Below are 13,313 nucleotides of genomic sequence, written 5' to 3' on the forward strand. Positions count from 1 at the left end.
CTTCATCGCTGAGCTCACCGAGCGACAGCCGGAACCCGGTGTTGAGACAAGGCCTGGAACAGAAATGGTAACCGTTGAGGAGGCAGCTCCCCTACAGTCAGATTGGAACCTGCATGTGGACGGCTCCGCCAGCGCCAAGGCCAGCGGCGCCGGAATCATCTTAACAGGACCCGGGGGACTAAACGCGAAGTACGCGTTAAAATTCAACTTCAAAGCTTCAAACAACATGGCGGAGTACGAGGCACTCATCGCCGGTCTACTCCTCGCCATTGACTCAGGGGCTGACAGCGTCAACATATTCAGCGACTCCCAGTTAGTCGTTAACCAGGTCAACGACAGCTTCCAAGCCAAGGACCAGCAGTTAGCGGCATATTTGGGGTACGTCAAAACGTTGTTAAAAAAGTTCAAATTTCACACCATTACACAAATCCCCAGGGAAAAGAACGCCAAGGCTGATTCACTGGCGAGACTGGCAACCGCCCAGCCACATCAGAGTCCAGCGGACACAAGGGTAGAATACCTTGACAAGCCAAGCATCACAAAGACCCTGGCGGAGATCTTCAACATTGAAGTCAACCCCAGCTGGATGGACGAGATCATGGCATATAAGCGCAGCGGCACATTGCCAGAGGATAAGATCCAGGCAAGACAGCTCAAGCGAAGAGCAACCCGCTACAACATTCAGAATGGCAAGCTGTACCGTCAGGGGTTCACCTACCCCAACCTCCGCTGCCTAACCCCAGAGGAGGGAAAGATCGTCCTGGCGGAAATCCACGGCGGAGAATGTGGAAACCACTCAGGCGCCAGATCATTGGCCAACCGCACATTGCGACAGGGCTACTTCTGGCCCACACTGGGTGATGACGCCCGGAAAATTTCGAGGTCTTGCCACAAATGCCAACAGTTCGCAGATCTCCCACATGCACCGGCTGAACCTCTGTCAGTCATCATCGGCCCTTGGGTCCACTCCACGTGGGGCCTCGATTTGATGGGAAAATTCCAAACCGCCAAGGGCCAGTTCAAGTACATCATTGTAGCCATCGACTACAACAGCAAATGGATACAGGCGGAGCCACTAACGGCAATTACTACTGCCAAGGTCATTCGCTTCCTCTGGAAGAACATCTACTGCAGCTACGGTGTCCCACACACAATCATTACAGACAACGGTACACAGTTCAACAACAAGGAACTCATATCGTTCACCGCCAACTTGGGCACCAAGTTGAGTTTTGCATCTGTCGCCCATCCCCAAACCAACGGTCAGGTCGAAGCGGCAAACAAAATAATCAAGAAGCTGCTAAAAAAGAAGCTCGACAGCGCCAAGGGTTTATGGGCGGAGAAGCTGCCAGAAGTCCTATGGGCCATCCGGACAACTCCAACTACCGCCACCGGAGAAACTCCTTTCTGCATGATGTTCGGCACAGAGGCGGTCCTACCTATTGAAGTAACTCAACCTACCGCTAGGGTCGAGGGCTACTGCCCAGACACCAACGGCGACGGCATCAACCCGGACAGGGACCTCCTAGAAGAAAAAAGACTCAAGGCCCATTTGCGCAACTTGCAAAACAAAAGGCTGGTATCGCGTTTCTACAACGCCAGAGTCAAAGCCCGGAACCTCCAACTGGGGGACTGGGTAATGAAGGAAGTCATTCCACCACCAACAAAGCTCCGCCCAACTTGGGAAGGCCCATACAACATTGTGGAAGTCGTGAGCCCAGGCACCTTCTACTTAATGAACAAGGATGGTGTCAAATCGGCCCACCCTTGGAATACTGAACACCTTCGGTATTATTACAAATAGTCAGACCGCTACCCAGGAGCATCTTGACTTAGCTAAATTTTTGTTTAATATTTAGCTAAGGGAAGCTACCCGACGGGTACTACCCCACTTTTGTACGCTGATCAGTCAGCTATCAATGAAACGAGGAATTATTCAAACCATTGTTACCAAGTCTAGCACTGAGGGCAACTGGCAACGCCAGCGATCGTCAGCGGACCTCGTCCGCTACGAGGTGCACTTGGACCAATTTTAATTCCTTTAATGTGTCATTGATTGACAAAAGAAAAATGTAACTCAAAGTACTAACGGTACAAACACATCCCGGCAAACACCAACTCAAAATTTCATATTATTCAGCAACACATTACAAAATGATATGCCTCAACGGCTACAAAGGAAACAGGGAAGTTGCAAAATTGAGAGCGGTCCGAACTGGCCTCAGGGGTGGTCTTCGGCATCTTCTGCTCCGGCAGGCGGCGGCACGCCCGCTCGACTCGTCTGATCGGACCCTCGCGCTGTTGGACTTGGGGTCTCTATGGTGCCATCCGCACGGGTGTGCGCCGCCAGGAAACCAGCGCGCGACACCTCCGATGGGGTGGGGTTGGGAGTCTGCTGGGACTCTTCCGCCGGATGTGCACCACTTTCCCCGCTCCCTGACCGAGCGCCTCCCACTGGAGCTGCCACGACGTTTTTCTCCGGCGGAGTGCCCTTGGTTGGCGGCGCATCAGGCTGCGACGCTTTGGCGAAGTCGATGGCGCCCTTCCGCTTCAGCATATCTATGTTTGCTAGAGTCCCAGCCTTCGCCGACTCGGTCATCGCCTTCTTAAACTCCGCAGACCGCTTGAATGCTTCGACAGCGGCTGCCGCAGCGGTATTCCCTTCAGCTCTCAGACGAGCAACCTCACCTTCTAACCGCTTCAACTCCGTCACCCTGGCGCCGGACTCCCGCTGTACGATAATAAATTTTTTGTCCTTAGCGGCAATCCGCTCCTCCAGCAGCGCAACGTCCCGCTCCAACTTGGAGACGCGGTCATTCCTCTCCAAGTCACGCTCGATGGCCACGCGGAGCTTACCGCGGGCATCGGCAAGGTCACACTCTGCCTTCGCCAGGCGCCGCTCTGCCTCTGCCATCTTCTCCTTCTCCTCCACCAACTCCCTCTGGAGACCTTGAATTTCCTCCCTCAGCTCCCCCTCGACCATGGGCTGCTTCGACGCCGCCACAAACATGTCGTGCAGTCTCGCCGATATTTGCCCAAACGCCGCCGTTCGCAGAGGTAGAAGAGGAATTCCCGCTCCCCATCTGTCATAAACGCCGCATACTCGGCAAATGAGTCCAGATCGCTAGCGGCGGTCTCTTCTCCCTCCACAACAACAGTCTTCGACGGAGTTTCTCGGGCCTTCTTCTGTCGGCGGGACCCGATCACCTCCACGTCCTCCCCCTCTTCCTCATCAGGAGAGTCAGCCTGCTGTCGTTTTCTCTCCAGCACCCTTTGGTTCCCGGCGGCGGTCTTTGTCACCCCCACCGGCGGTTCCTCCCTTGGCGCAGTGACAACCTCCACCGGCGACACCACCCTTTCCTTTTGGGGGCCACGCCTGTTGGCGGGCATCCGCTCTTTCTGCTGCCCAGCCGCAGCGCCTCCCTTCTTCCCGCCGGCCACTTGGACCCCCGCCTGCACTACCGGCAGACCATCCTCACCAAGATGGGAGTGGTGCGGCATTGGCAGCACCACTGGAACCTCGGACTGACTCAGCGCCAACGTCTCAGGGTTCACCAGCGTCTGTTGGGCCGCCAGCCCCTCGGCGTACATGGTCTCCAGAAAGTTGTCCACCTCGGCGCGGTCCATTGCTTTTTCAAAAGCGTCGCGACTCGATTTATTACCTGGCGGAGTTTCTAGGAAATTATACATAAACCAGTCAGTCTCGGCTACTTATTACAAAGGAGACATCGGTTTGACGGAAATTTCTTACCGACGGAGCGAGTAAGTTTCTGGTCGACTAGCAACTCCCAGCCAGTCAGGAGTCTAAAGTCCAGCAGGTTGCGGTTCCGCCAACAGCCTCTGATACGAGCAATGCGACACTCCTCCTCCCGCGTTAGGTTGTACCGCAGTCCCGCTGCACAAACACAAGTGGATTAGTAAGAATACCAAGTCTTCAAGATAGAAACCCCGACACTGGAAGAATCGACGCCTTCTCATCCGCAGTCGGCGGGCGCAGCTTCACCGAGCCCGGCAGCCGGAACGTCCGCTTCATCTTGGTAACAGCGGCGAGAGTCATCCGCCCTCCCGCCTCGTCGACGGGGGTGCCATCCCGGAGGAACCACGCGGACTCAGCGTCCTCCCCCGCTGTTTCCTCATCCCCAGCGGATCCGCTGGCGGCACTGTTGCTCGCCAAGCGCTCGTCGCGCCTAGCTTTGGCCGCCGCCACCTCACCTGCCTTAGAGCTCTCCAGACGTGACGTACGACCCATGGCTACTGCCCAAGGTATGGTCTGTAGCGGTTCAACCTCTAGCGGTTCGGGCAGTGAGGTTCCTGCATGGGCAGACGGACGCAACGAGTCAATAAATATCCTATCCGCCGCGCTGAACGACACGTCAGACCCGGAATCCTCACTGCTCGATATCTCTATGACGTTAGCCATCCCAAACCCTAAAACCCACACCAGTTAGCACAAGCACAGATCTAGCCTATTCTTAGATCAGTTATCGACAAGAACATCACCAACAGTACCCAGAAAACACAAAAACAAGAACAAATAACCAACAAACACTTGACCCAGATTCGACCATCTACTAAACCCAGATTCGACCATCTAGCAAATCCAGAAATCCCAACTGTCAGGAATACCAAAACCCATTCCCAAAAGCCCACTTTACACACTCAGAACACCCCGAATTCACAAAACCCAGAAAACTGACAACAGCAGGTACATAGAAATTCAATGGAACAGGGATGAGGTTCAGAGCACCAACCTTGATGATGAAACCTTTGCTGTGATTGCAAGCGCTTGTCCTCACCAATAGAAACCTCGTCCCCAAGATCCGATAACTCCACAGCCTTAGCCCCGCAGAACTCTATTCGCAAATCGCAGAGAGCTTGAAGACGACGACTCGGGTTTGAAGTTTTCACAAAGTGTCAAATCTCGCTAAGATTCCCCCCCCCTTTTATGTCAACATCAACGCGTTCTAGGCCGTCCGCTAAAAAAACGACATCACACACCAGCCGTACACGTGTCACAACTCTTCACTTACTCTCCGGATTAACCGAGGCGTCGCCTCGGTTACGAAATCCATAATTACTATCATTAATGACGAGAAGACAGCTACGCTTAGGAGACAAGCCTCCGCACGCTAACCCTCTACGAGTTCTACACGTGTCGACCACCACCAGACGAAGCGTCTGGTGGAAGCAACCACTTGGGAAGAGTTCACCAATCCTCCGAACTCTCCGCTGAACGAAACCCCGCCAACGGAACTTTTCCCTTGTCATCTGCCAAATGACGAAGTATCCGCTGAGCGAAACCCCGCCAGCGGAACTTTTCCCTTGTCATCTGCCAAGTGACGAAGTATCCGCTGAGCGAAACCCCGCCAGCGGAACTTTTCCCTTGTCATCTGCCAAATGACGACGTATCCGCTGAGCGAAACCCCGCTAGCGGAACTTGTCCCTTGTCATCTGCCAAGTGACGAAGTATCCGCTGAGCGAAACCCCGCCAGCGGAACTTCTCCCTTGTCGTCTGCCAAGTGACGAAGTATCCGCTGAGCGAAACCCCGCCAGCGGAACTTTTCCCTTGTCCTCTGCCAAGTGACGAAGTATCCGCTGAGCGAAACCCCGCCAGCGGAACTTCTCCCTTGTCATCTGCCAAGTGACGAAGTATCCGCTGAGCGAAACCCCGCCAGCGGAACTTCTCCCTTGTCATCTGCCAAGTGACGAAGTATCTGCTGAGCGAAACCCCGCCAGCGGAACTTTTCCCTTGTCATCTGCCAACTGACGAAGTATCCGCTGAGCGAAACCCCGCCAGCGGAACTTCTCCCTTGTCATCTGCCAACTGACGAAGTATCCGCTGAGCGAAACCCCGCCAGCGGAACTTTTCCCTTGTCATCTGTCAAATGGCGAAGTATCCGCTGAGCGAAACCCCGCCAGCGGAACTTTTCCCTTATCATCTGCCAAGTGACGAGGTATCCGCTGAGCGAAACCCCGCCAGCGGAACTTCTCCCTTGTCATCTGCCAAGGGACGAAGTCTCCTCTGAGCGAAACCCCGCCAGCGGAACTCCTCCCTTGCCATCCTGCAAGCTGGGCATCTTCCGCTATGCACCTCTAGCGGAACCTCCTTTTCAGCTTGCTAGCTGCGTATGTCGTTCAGCACTATCGCTCAACAAAATACCGCCAGGCACGTCTACCGGACGCTGCTTCCTACTGCATTTAGCGTGGGGATATCCGCCAAACGGCGAATCCCGAGGCCACGCCTCACTCTGACAACGACCGCCACGCGGCGTTACCGTCAGACCGTCCCTACGGGACACGGGGACTTGTCAACAGTCTACGACGGCCCTGATCAGGCACGTTGACCCCCGTCATTTGGGTTCTATAGCTTGGGCTCGCTACCCAACACCCTCTGCTCCGTGCAGCTCCCCCTCAACAAACAATGTGCCGACCATCCGGAGGTCTATCTTAGCCGGGGAGTGGGGGACTCCCTGGGGGGCCTAGCAGGGGCCCACCCGAAAGGGTATAAAGCGTTTGCTCAGTAAAACCAACGGTTGACAACGCACTGTCGCTAATTATGCTCTTGCAAGTCTAGCGGAAGAAAACGCTTCAAACCGCCGAACAACTCCCCAACCAAGATTGCCCTCCTTGACTGGGGACTTGGGGGACTTGTACATACATGTACATTTGCAAGCATAATTAGCTCTAATGGGCTACGCTCATTCTACCGCCAAAGGTACTAATTCCAACCAAAGGAATGACATGCAGACACACCGCCAGGCGGGCTACAGCCCCAACGTCGGACCACCTCCAGATCGCCGCCAACGCGCCGCCACGCGCCGCGCCAAGATGGCGTCAGAAGCTTCTGAAACTGGGAACTGAGGCATATCAGTCCCACATCGAAAACAAAGAGAAGATCAACCTCTTCCTCACCTATAAAAGGTCCTCTCCTCTCTCCTCATTAATTACGCATTCAATACTTACCTACTGTTACTTTGTCAACATAAATACATTGACTAACTTAGGCATCGGAGAGTTGAAGACCGCCCAACGCGGTCTCCCTCTGACGCCCCTTTGTATTTTACTTGACAGGTAGCGGAGGCTTTGAGAACGTCACAAGTATAGATCCGCCCACCGGATCAGCGTTAACAAAGGTTTAGCTACCGCCGAACTTTTAGACATTAACAAATATGGACAGAGCATCGACACATGTATGTAGCATGTGCACAGACAAAGTGCTAATGTGTTCCATGCGATTTGAGATAGATGAGTTTTGTCAAGGCATAGATGCATGTTATATGTGTGTAGGTTCTGGAAGAATAAGAGGTATGCATTCCTGGTTCCATTATGATTGCATAAAAGACAAGGCATGGACACATGGTATATATATGTCGTCTTTAACATATATATTTACACACAGTAATTATATAATTGCTCTTAAGAAGAAGACAAAATTGAGAAAGTTTTATAATCAAGTGTGAATGATGTGTAGGGGTGTGGGATCATAGTATGCGTAAAATAGACAAGTGTCTCATGTACTTGATGCGTGGCATCATAATTGGAGAAGAGCATATCATAAACCATGTTAAATATGTTTGAGCTAGAGATACTGCAATCATGCTTTATGCATACGCTGTTGTAAATTATAGATATTGAGCCCGGCTCTCTACCGCGGAATTGAAGGTTTGAACAACTTATCTTGCTAGAAGTATTATCGAGTGCTCGGAGCAGCTCGCCGGATGCTTTGAACAGATGAGATGGGTGTCTGCAGCATGTTTTGGGGTATCCATAGCAGCTGTGATGGTATTGCCCAGCATAGAAGGTCGATTGCAGGTGCCTAGTGATCTCCAGATTTTCTTTTGTGCTTGGAGTTGATTGAGTAATGGGTGTCCAGAGGTGCTCAACGGAGGATGTTGGGCGGTGGTGCCTCAGCGGAGGAAGTTGGGGACTTGGGCTTGCTAGCCTGGCTAGCGGGAGGTGGTCGCTGGTGTTAGACGTGATTGGAGTTCGGTGCTGCCATGATTGGACCTCGTCGGTGCCGCTGACGGAATTTAGAGGAAAAAGTACCGTTGATGGTTCTTAGCGGAAAAAGTACCGCTGGCTGGCTACCGCTGCTGGTTCCGGCGACCGTTGATGCTGACGTAGCCTAGTGAAAGAAAGAGCCGCTGATGGTGCTTAGTGGTGGAAGTTTGGCGGTTAGGAGCTTCGCTGGCGGTGGTGGCTGGCGGAACTGCAGTTGCGGTTTGGCGGAGCGGAGGAGTAGAGCGGAGGTTCCGAGCTTGTGTTCAGCGGAGCGGAGTCCGAGCTTGAGTCCGGCGGAGATGCCAGTTGGGCGGAGCGGAGGAGTTGCAGCTGGCGGAGCTGCAAGTTGGGCGGCATTTGGAACTCAGCGGAGGGGAGAAGAAGAGTTGGCGGAGGTGGTTGGGTGCCCAGAGCAAATCTCTGGGTGTCCAGAGAAGTTTGGCGGCAATTTTTAAATTTTTTTTTTTTTTTTTTTTTGAAGGTTCAGCGTTGACCAACCATGGTCATCGTTGACCAAGCCTTGATGGGCGTTGACCTTGCCTAACGGGCGTTGACCGAGCATTGACCAGCCCCAATTTGATGTTGAACGACCGTTAACTCGACACTTTCGGGTCAAAGTTTGTGGTAGGTGACGAAGCCTTTGTGTTGGCTTCTCACAGACGGCGCCAATGTTAACGTTAGTGATCGAGGAGTCACTAGTTAGCTTTAAAGAGAGAGAGAGAGAGAACGACACAAGAAGTATAGTGGTTCATTTCCCGCCTTAGCGGGAAACTACGTCCACTTGAATGTTTAACTAGTGTGTTCGGGCCTTGCGGCCCAAAGGGATTACATGAGATGTAATGGGATGGTGTTTAAGTGGGAGGAGGCATTCCTTTTATAGGTGAAGGAAGCCATCTCCTTTACATTTTCTTAGATGTGGGACAAGAACCCACTATTCTAGTCTAGAAAAGCATATTGTGGAGGCAACTTGGCAAGACCGGAAAGGTGGCTTCCCGGCGGCGGATTTGCGACTTCCGGATACCGTAGCGTAGCTTGAACATAGGGCTACAAGATGCAAGTAGCGGTTGGGCCTCACCATGGCTTGTGGGTGTCCCAAATAGGGTGTTACTTATGCTTGGTGAGATAGCAAATACTCTATATTGTTGGAGGTATGTACACTAATTGTCCAACTACCCTCTTAGCATCCGGATAGGACTACTAAGGCTTAAACCCCTTTCATTTTATTAACTCTAACCGGATAAGTCTAGAGCTAACTACCTAGAGACAAATTCAATTACCGGATAGGTCTCAATCATTTGCCCCTAAATGCATAAAGCTTAGAGTTTAGGTAACCAAGCAAGCAAACCAATCCTATCTCTAGGTGATTTTAGCTCACTACCCTCACATGCACACATGGTGTGCTTTCATGCTCCCTTTTTGCCTAAAGGTATTCAATCTCTAGGAAAAACTTCATGTCATGGCAAACACATAACTCAAATTGATTAGGTCTAAGTAATGCATTCAACTATTGAATTAGCATGTGAGAATGACAACATGAATTTGCATCAATTTATAAACAAAAGCATCAATCCAAGCAAGTTTGGCTAGGGCTTTCAACCCTAGCCCCAACTAGTTCACTACTCACACATAGCTAGATACACAAGCTTCAACATTCTATTAAACATCAAATACATAAAGAGATAGAGAGTAAAGGGTGACTATTGAAGATGCCGGAAGAGGTGGTGGAGATGGGTCTCCAAGAACATGATGTGGTGGTAGTCACCTTCTTCTCCTTGCTCCAAGCTCTTGATATTGGTAAGAAAAGTGAAATTTGGAATCTCCAAGGTGAGTTGTGGTGTTGAATGGTGGAGGAAATGGAGGTTGTAGTGGTGGAAATGGAGGTTTTAGAGGTGGAGATGGTGGTTTTAGTGGTGGAAATGGTGGTGTCCTCTCTAGAGAGAAAAATGGATCTTGGATAGGATGAAGATGATTGAATGGAGTCAAGAATTCCTGAATAAATCCTCTTTGGCCTCTCTTTGATCAGCTATGTATGTCCTCTATGGTCCCAAAGTGTGCAAGAGATGCTCTTACACCATTGTCCCCCAAATGGTCCCAAATTGGCAAGGTGACAAAAGGACAAGGTGAAGGGAGATATTTGAATTTCAAGTGATGGGAGATTCTCACCACCATGGTCCTCCTTTGCTGGAGAAAAGACCCTCCATGAGTGGCGGCTCGCCGGAAAAGTCACCGGAAAAGTTTGCTGGAAAAATCGCCGGAAAAGTCAATTTGCAATTTTCTTCCAATCTCCGTGTCTTCTTCCCCTAGCTTCAAATATCCGCATTTCAAGCCTCAAATAGTCATTTTATTCTCAATGCAAGGTTTCCTACAAATAAAAGGAAATTGATTAAAAAGGGTAAAATAGCATGGAAGAGAAATCAATTTTCATAATTATGGGGCACAATTGCATAAGTAATTTGTGACTCAACAAATACCCCCAAACTTGAATATTGCTTGTCATCAAGCAAAAGAATTAACCCAAATCTGAAACATAACAAAACTAACACAACCTAATCCTTCCAACATTATCCTCAAAGAACACAATTTGCTCAAGGCAAGAAAATCAAGTCATGTCTCAAAAGTTTATGAAGTTATGGGACAAATGCTAGAGTAGAATGTATGTCATGCCATGATTGTCACTTTGATGCACCAAAACCAAGCTTGCACAACAAAACCATACTAACCATAAACTCACTAAAAAATAATAAAAAATAAAATAATAAAATAATAAAAAAATTAAAAAAATAAATAAATAAAAAATTGTTTAATTTTGTCTTCAACCTATACACCACAAGTTATAATAGGTTTATAAAAACAAAAAAATACTCTAGGTGGTTGAAAGTCGCTCGCTGGTCTACGATATTTGTGATATATCTCCGATAAAGTAAAGAATTATCAGCGAGCGGCTTTCAACCACTTAGAGTATTTTTTTGTTTTTATAAACCTATTACAACTTGTGGTGTATAGGTTGAAGACAAAATTAAAAAAAAAAAAAAAAAAAAGGAATTTTTTTATTTTTTATTTATTTTTTTATCTTGAAATGACCATTTTAGCCCCCAAAGGTCAAAGTTAACGTCCAATTTGGACGGAATAGGAGAAATTGGACACGGCTAATTGAAATTGGAAAGTTTGGGGGGTAAAAAATCAAAATTGAAAGTAGAGGGGGTGAAATGATGACACCCCCAAACCTCAGGGGGGTAAACTGAAATTATCGAATTCAGGGAGAATGTTATCGAATTCAGATTCATAAGCTAATAGAAGATGTTAAGGATTTGTTTGGTGAATGTAAGGAATCATGTTCACTGGATAAGTTGAAGTTGATTGACAGAATCCAAAAACTAGGCCTCAACAACCACTTTGAGAAGGAAATCAAGGAAGCCCTAGACACCATAGCATCTGTAGAACTCGAAAACAACAGCAATCCCTGCATTAGTTCTGAGGGTGATCTCTATGCTACTGCACTACTCTTTAAGATTCTTAGGCAGCATGGTTATAAAGTTTCACAAGGTACATAAACAGATGTATTAATTAATTGGTCAATGATTTTATCTTCTAACTAATCTAACGTACGTACTAATCTAGTTTACTAAAATTTTCAGATATATTTGGTAGTTTGATGGATGAAATGGGTACATTAAAGAAGAACACATTTGGGGATGTGAAAGGAATGCTTGAAATGTTGGAGGCCTCAAACCTAGCTTTAGAAGGTGAAAATATCCTAGAGCAGGCTAAAGCTTTCTTAATGGTCACTCTTAGAGAGACCAATACAAGGTGTGATGATATAGACAATTGCATTTCCAAGCATGTGACTTATGCCCTGGAGCTTCCATCACAAAGGAGAGTTCAGTGGTTTAATGTGAAATGGCACATCAAATCCTACGAGAAAGACCATACTGATTGTTTCTGTTGAAGAATACGGGACCTAAAGTAAGAAGCATGATGGGAAGAGAGAGAGAGAGATGACACCGGATGTATAGTGGTTCACCTTGCACTTGGGGCAAGGCTACGTCCACTTAGATATTTTACTATGAGTGAGGTCAAGTGACCTTTGTAGTGATACAAGTGTGAGGATCATGGATCCATCCTCATCTAAGAAGGGGAGGACTTCCTCTTATAGCTAAAGGAAGTCCCCATCTATTCTATATTTCCAAAGTGGGATACAATACATAAATTGCTTCTCTTGAAGCCTCTTGGAGAGCATGGGAGGGTGGCCTCCTAGCAAGGTACCGGCCGACCTCTACCATAGCGAGGTAGCTCGGGTGTCGGACTACCGGATGCATGTCGTAGGCGGGACTAGCCATGCCGCGGGGCCCACCTAAGAGGTTGTTTCTTATGCTTGGCGGTATGTGGTATAAGTGATATCAACAAGTCCCCCAAGTCCTCGAGTAAGAGGCGCTTCTTGGTTGGGGAGTTTAAATATGATGCCGCCAAGTATGAGTGATGACCTTGTTGAACGCCATACCCATACTAGTCCCCCAACTCCGTAAGTAAGAAGGGACTCTACGGGTATGCTGGTGCCCCGGGGCCCTCATCAAGCTAGTACCTGCAAATAAGATTAGTGCACAAAAAGCATATTGATTGCTCTAGGGCAATCGAAGTGACATTTGAGTCAAATGCATCAAGGTGCATGAACGTTTATATAAGATGCATGATGCAAAGATGTGTGATGAACACGAGAACACATAATGATATGTAAATGTTGTATGCACTTGATGCACATGTGTTAGGATCGGGAATGTTGTTACTCGCCGAGTCCCCCAAGTCACGTAGTTAGTAAAAAGGGAATTCGGAGGTGAGGCTAAGAATGAAGCTCCGGTATCGAAGTTACGTGTCATACTAGCGAGATTATGGCAAGACCATGATAGTCCCCCAAGTATGAGTGTAAGAATTGCGCTCGCTCATATTGAGCGAGCAGTAGGTTGTGTGAAATCGGTCCTCGGGTCCTATTAATGGAATGTAAAAGAAATTTAATTGTTGCGATCAACAATAGGTGAAAAATTTCAATATTTCCATTAATAGACCATAGCACGAAAAGTATGAGCGTGAAACTCAATGATAGTCTCGGTCGGGTACTACCTCCACCTGTGATAAGTGGTATGAATAAGTCCCCCAAGTTGAGAGACCGCTCGGGAGGTGAGATGACTCAAAAGCAAGGGATTGGACCTTGGTTTACCCCTTGGGGGTACCTCGCTCGGGGCAAGGATTTGGATGCAAGGGACTGGACCGTGGCTTTTGTAAGGGAGCTACCCTTTAGTTATCCCGTCGGGATACCTTGC

At 48.9% G+C, this 13,313-nt stretch overlaps 1 protein-coding gene across 1 annotated transcript; it reads left to right on the forward strand.

Annotated features, from left to right (window-relative positions):
- The first annotated feature begins 7,731 nt into the window (after window positions 1-7,731).
- On the forward strand, window positions 7,732-11,947 carry LOC133731426 ((E,E)-alpha-farnesene synthase-like). The gene is made up of 3 exons (XM_062158802.1): window positions 7,732-7,812; window positions 11,259-11,544; window positions 11,637-11,947. Exons 1-3 carry the CDS (start codon window positions 7,732-7,734, stop codon window positions 11,945-11,947), a joined length of 678 nt encoding a protein of 225 aa, XP_062014786.1.
- Window positions 11,948-13,313: the final 1,366 nt, after the last annotated feature.

The sequence above is a fragment of the Rosa rugosa genome, chromosome 2 (genome assembly GCF_958449725.1).
Source record: "Rosa rugosa chromosome 2, drRosRugo1.1, whole genome shotgun sequence".
Taxonomy (NCBI): Eukaryota; Viridiplantae; Streptophyta; class Magnoliopsida; order Rosales; family Rosaceae; genus Rosa; species Rosa rugosa.

What these genes read in the sequence shown, in the direction of transcription:
- LOC133731426 (XM_062158802.1), top strand. Translation starts at nt 7,732, where the DNA reads ATGAGATGGGTGTCTGCAGCATGTTTTGGGGTATCCATAGCAGCTGTG. An exon ending in GCATAGAAGGTCGATTGCAG is followed by an intron (nt 7,813 to 11,258) that starts GTGCCTAGTGAT and finishes TATCGAATTCAG; the next exon opens with GGAGAATGTTATCGAATTCA. An exon ending in TGGTTATAAAGTTTCACAAG is followed by an intron (nt 11,545 to 11,636) that starts GTACATAAACAG and finishes TAAAATTTTCAG; the next exon opens with ATATATTTGGTAGTTTGATG.